General features: G+C 37.0%; 1 protein-coding gene across 1 annotated transcript; it reads left to right on the plus strand.

Annotated features, from left to right (window-relative positions):
• Nucleotides 1–1,773: 1,773 nt before the first annotated feature.
• Nucleotides 1,774–5,361, plus strand: LOC107808989 (putative pectinesterase/pectinesterase inhibitor 61). The gene is made up of 3 exons (XM_016633565.2): nt 1,774–2,899; nt 3,493–3,629; nt 4,408–5,361. The coding sequence occupies exons 1-3, from the start codon at nt 1,938–1,940 to the stop codon at nt 5,103–5,105; spliced, it is 1,797 nt and encodes a 598-aa protein (XP_016489051.2). The 5' UTR covers nt 1,774–1,937; the 3' UTR covers nt 5,106–5,361.
• The last annotated feature ends 639 nt before the right edge of the window (nt 5,362–6,000 follow it).

Consider the following 6,000-nt stretch of genomic DNA (forward strand, 5'->3'; position numbering starts at 1 on the left):
AATAGTTTTGGGCCCCCCTTTTTTATGACATATTACATAAAAGTGTAAAAATTACACGGGCACACCTTATTTGGTCGCCCCTATTTAATCTATACCCACTTTTAAAAAAGTTTTAACTTGTACCCACTGTTTAAACAACTTCAGGCATCTTTCTCCTCCACCTTCATTTTCCGAATGCTGAAGATTGAGATATTATTATGTGTTCTAGCCTGATGATTCATATATATCTGCTTGTCCCATTATGTGTGTGTGTGAGAGAGAGAGAACAATTTATATTTGCTATTTTAGCTCTTTACAGCTAGGAATTAGCTTCTGGACCGTCCAATTCGGAAATTCTAATTTTAATTGCTACTGAAACATGAAAGTACGACTTGATTCCCTGTGCATTAGGTGAAGATGTTACTTTTACTAATGGTCTTGTTTTATAGGAGTATTGCTTTTCAAATTTCCTGATAATTCCAATATTCTAAGGCTAAAATATACAATAAATAGTAGTTAGCAACTAGATCTTAATGACAACTTGTCATTGTTGTTTTAGAACTTCAGCTCTAAGAATGCTGAAGTTCAGCAAATACAAAACAAACTTCAGCCCTGAAGTTCATCACAAACATAACAAAGCTTCAGCTAAAACATGTTGAAGTTCAGCAAATATAGAACAAAACTTCAGCTAAAACATGCTGAAGTTCAGCAAATACAGAACAAAATTTCAGCTACTAGAATGCTTAAGTTCAGCAATTACAAACAAAAACTTCAGCCAACACATGATGTTGTTTCATTGAACTGAAGTTTGTCATTTGCACTATGAACTGAAGTTTGCGTGATTGCCTTTGCAAGTCAGGCCAAACTTCATGAAAAAATATCTGAAGTTTTGCTACACTTTAGGCAAAAAATTTTGCTACTTCAGGCCCATATGTATGAAGTTACGCGAAAAGTGGGTACGTTTGCAATTTTTTTTACAAAGCGGGTATAAGTTAAAACGTAACCCAAAAACGGGTATAATTGCAAATATTCCCATAAAAGTATGTAGCAGTCTTAAAAATTATATATAAATACAGAACGTAATACAAACTGTATTTGGCCCCATTTCTCGATCCTCATAAAGTCATAAACTAGCTGCAAGAAATTCAGTACAAAAAAAGGGAAAAACTATACTTATTAGTCAACCCAAGTGATCAATGGATTAGTTAACCAAGGATGTCTAATTAACCAAACTCCACTAGGAACATTCTTCCTTCAGAAAACAAAAAAGTACTACCACTTGCTATTCATCATTTTTAGCGCTAATTTGTTTAGTGAATGACAAAAAAAAAAAAAAAAAAAAAAGAGAGAGAGAAGAAGACAGATCCTTGCTCCCAATGCTGCTTTTTATTTTGTTGTTTAACCATCTAATACCTGGTAGCTATTTTTCTAACTAAATAGGACTCGCACCATGTAAAATTTATTAAAGTGAAACCGTTGTTAATAGAAATTTCTCTATTTCTATAATTTGAACATATGACCTTTAATTAAGAATTGAAGAATTCTATTCAAGATAACGGTTGTTAAAGAACTCTTTTTCCCGATAAGAATAATGTGTCAAACATAAAACTTGGTCTTTAGTGGTTTGGTTGGTCTAAATTCTTCTCACTATGACTTTGCTCCATTCACTAATCACAGCATACTCATACTGTAAGTCGAAGCCAGCTAATTATCCCTTAAAGACATCGACTTCACACCAACCTCTACTTTTCTTCTTAATTACCATACTTACTGTAGCTACACCCCCTCCTACTCATCCACCGCCCAATATATATTCACAAATTTCTCACACTCTTCTACTCAATAACATTATTTTTTCCCATTTTCATTCACTATCTCTCAATTCACAAAACATCAATTATCTCCCGTCCAAATCTCAAGCAACTGCATTATCTTTCTTGAAAACTAAATAAACAAATATGGGCTATGGCCGGCTAGGAAAACCCGACCCTGGAGAAATCTCCGGCAGAGACATAATTCCTAATGATATTCCAATTCCCAAATCCCGCAGTTCTAAGCTTAAATTCCTCATCATTGTTGCCACTGTTCTTTTGATTGCCTCTGTAATTTCAGTAGCTGTATTGGTCGGTGTTCGGAAAAATTCCGGAAACAGAATCGATAAACCAAGTCAAGCAATGGCGCGTACCTGTAGTCGCACTCTCTACCCATCTCTCTGTCTCAATTCGTTAATTAATTACCCTGGAGCTAAATCTGCTTCAGACAGTGACCTCGTTCACATTTCTGTCAATTTAACACTCCAACGCTTTGGTAAAGCACTTTATATATCTTCCGACATTAATAACCTTGAAATGAACACTCACATAAGATCAGCATACGATGATTGTCTCGAATTGTTGGAGGAATCAGTAGACCTTTTATCTCATTCTTTGAACTCTGTTTTCCCCGGCGATGGCGGCGGCAATTCTCCGGCGGGGTCCACACAGGACGTGATGACGTGGCTGAGCGCAGCTCTCACGAACCAGGACACGTGTACGGACAGTTTCGCTGACGTCACCGGGAACGTGAAGGATCAGATGAGTGAGAACCTTAAGGACTTGTCGGAATTGGTGAGTAATGCTCTCGCCATTTACGCCGCCGCAAATGGCGACGATGATTTCTCTGGGATTCCGATACAGAATCGTCGGCGCAGATTAATGGAATTGGAACATAATGATGTACCGACAACAAATGAACATGATGATTTCCCGAAATGGTTGTCGAGGAGAGACAGAAAATTGTTAAACAAATCAGTGTCGGCAATTCAAGCCGACATAATTGTGGCAAAAGACGGTAGCGGGACGGTGAAGACGATAGCCGAGGCAATAAAGAAGGTGCCGGAAAAGAGTAATCGTCGGACCATAATTTACGTCAAGGCGGGAAGGTAAAATTCAGTCTATTTTTCGTACAATTAGTTGGAAAAGTTGGAAAAAAAAACACTTTTTGATTCACTTTTTAGTAACGTATCTGATTCCTTTTCAATCTCTTTGTTTTCACCTACGTGGCAAACTCACAGTAACTTATAGGAGTACCGGTTTCTTCATTTCCTTGTCGTAGTGATTAAGCAATTTGACTTCATATTTTAATCATTTTGGCATTTCTTATTTGTATTTCATCTGTTTCAAATAAAATATGGTCTTTTAATAAAGAAGGAAAGGGTTTTGAAATATGTAATCTTAAATAAGCTATAAAATTTGTAATAGCATTTGTAGCTATAAATACTTCATATTAGGAAAATAGTGCCAATTGGTAAAACTTTTGACACTCACGTGAACTTTTATTCATATTTTGATTTTGATATTCAGCAGAGTCGTCTTTTATCTAACTATTACTGCCTAAATTCTAGAAAAGAATAACGGAATTCCAACTATAAGGTTGAACTGTATAGTTTTCAATGTTAAATCAGATATTAATTCCTTAATGTTTGATTAAATAAAGTTTATGTATTCAAAAATTGCTTTAATTTATATTTGATAGGTATGAAGAGAATATCTTGAAGGTAGGGAGGAAGAAAATGAACGTGATGTTTATAGGGGACGGGAAGGGGAAGACAGTGATTACAGGAGGCAAAAGTGTATCCCAGAACATTACAACATTCCATACAGCTTCTTTTGGTAAAATTCTCCACCCCCTAAAATCTTATTTATTATTATTTGCTCCACTTTTTTTATTTTTGGGTGTCACGGAAATTAAGTTAGGAAATGGTGGGTGTGGGGCGATACTTGGCTATGCAGAGCATGTGGTAGAAAACAACCCGTGGGATGTCATTGAATTCTTTTAACTAATTTCTAATTAAAAATCTCCTAGCTTAGCCTAGCCCCTTGCTTGGACTTTTTCGGTCTTTATTTATCACTTAATTATGGTAAATAAGTAGTTCTCTCTTTGTCGCGCCTTTTATTTTTGTACGATTACTCTATTTCACGAATAAGAAGAAGAAGCTACTAACATATATTTACTGATAATTTAATTTTGTAAAGTCAGAGTAGTGATTTATGGCAAGAAGAATTTTCTTATCCTTTTATTCATTGCAAGATTGATTGGCTTTCTTCTGCCAGTATTAGGGATAGCGATATGACCTAAATAATTTGGTGGCCACAATTTAAAAGGAGGGGGGTTGTAGGTGGAGTCATGACTCATTGCCTATGTCATTTGATTCTCTAAGATCACCTTTGTGTTTAACTTGGTTATTTTGTCACTTTTTAAAATTAGAATAGTATGCTTTTACCCCTTAGACAATGTTATATCGTCATTATATATGTTGCTTAAATCTCCTTTTTTTTTTTTGAGGATTCGACATAGGTACGGTAGTTTTTTTTAGAAGATCCAAGCAATATAGGTCTTATTATACAACAATTTATTTCAAAGAAGTTAATTGAATTTATTGATGAACAGCGGCAACTGGAGCTGGTTTTGTCGCAAGGGATATGACATTTGAGAACTACGCTGGACCAAGCAAGCATCAAGCAGTAGCCCTTCGTATCGGAGGAGATCATGCCGTGGTCTTTCGCTGCAATATTATTGGATACCAAGACACCCTCTATGTGCACTCACAGCGCCAATTCTATCGCGAGTGTGATATCTATGGGACGGTGGATTTCATCTTTGGCAATGCAGCAGTGGTCCTCCAAAACTGCAACATCTATGCCCGAAAGCCCATGGCCAATCAAAAGAACACCATCACTGCCCAAAACAGGAAAGACCCTAATCAAAACACTGGCATTTCAATCCATGCTTGCAAAATCCTAGCAACACCTGACCTCGAGGCATCCAAAGGAAGCTTCCCTACATATCTAGGTCGACCATGGAAGATGTACTCGCGAACAGTCTACATGTTATCTAACATGGGCGATCATATACACCCGAGTGGCTGGCTTGAGTGGAATGGTGATTTTGCGCTGGACACATTGTATTATGGCGAGTACATGAACTTTGGGCCAGGAGCAGCCGTTGGGAAACGGGTTACTTGGCCGGGATATCGGGTCATCAAGTCCGTGGAAGAGGCCAGTAAGTTCACCGTAGCTAAGTTCATTTATGGATCATCTTGGTTGCCTTCAACAGGAGTGGCTTACTTGGCAGGGCTGAATACTTAAGGAAGGTATATCAAACCTACTCCAGAATGGATATTTATGGTTTTTGCAGTGGTATATAAATAAGTATACATATCCGAATAGTATTTAATTTCAAAGTATAATAATTAAGCCGTTAAATTGCAATTTGCTCCATTGCTAAATTGACTAAAGAGCAAACATCCTAGAGTTTACGTCTTTCATTGAATGATAAGTGTTGTAATTTATTTTTGTTGTAATTAGAACATACTATCAAAAAGCTATTGGTTCAATTGAAAAAGTGCCCGTTTTACATTCGGACACGACTAAGATTCAATTATTTGAGTTTCAAATTGATGGTGACTTTTGTGGATGTGCCTCAACATTCTTTTCCCCTTAAATAAATGTATGGCTTTCATTAGATTCTCGGTCTGTGGCTTTAAACTGTTAAAATGCATAAATGCAATAGGACTTGTGCAGGAGTCTGTAAAGATGCTTAGTAAAAAATGTCTTCTTGTAAGATGATTATAGAATTTTGATCAATTCGACGTTTCAACACCCCCCCCCCCCCCCCCGAAATTATACATGGATACAAACGGTAACGCTGACGGCAAACGAACCAATTCTGGTGTTAGTGCTCTAGCTTTTTTGAAAGGAAAAGAAAGAATGTCAAAGGACCAAACTTTTTTGGGTCCGGCGACAATGGTCCAATCCAAAAGACCAAAGGCATAGAATAAAGGCGAGTTGGGGAGGTTGATGGGTTTGGAAACTTGGGAACGAAGAAAATTGGCAAAAAAGACTGAGTGTGAATATCTAAATAAGGTCTCTCTACTAAATGCTCAAACACTAGTGGAAGCCGGGAGATTGGTAGGAGGGCTGGTCTTAGTCGAATGTCCCCAAAATTGATTATATTTAAAGAATGGCTCCCAGACTCGCACAT

Source organism: Nicotiana tabacum, chromosome 6 (genome assembly GCF_000715075.1).
Source record: "Nicotiana tabacum cultivar K326 chromosome 6, ASM71507v2, whole genome shotgun sequence".
NCBI lineage: Eukaryota > Viridiplantae > Streptophyta > Magnoliopsida > Solanales > Solanaceae > Nicotiana > Nicotiana tabacum.

Coding starts and splice junctions, on each gene's coding strand:
- LOC107808989 (XM_016633565.2), top strand. CDS start 1,938: ATGGGCTATGGCCGGCTAGGAAAACCCGACCCTGGAGAAATCTCCGGC. Junction 2,900..3,492: donor ATTTACGTCAAGGCGGGAAG/GTAAAATTCAGT, acceptor TATATTTGATAG/GTATGAAGAGAATATCTTGA. Junction 3,630..4,407: donor ATTCCATACAGCTTCTTTTG/GTAAAATTCTCC, acceptor ATTGATGAACAG/CGGCAACTGGAGCTGGTTTT.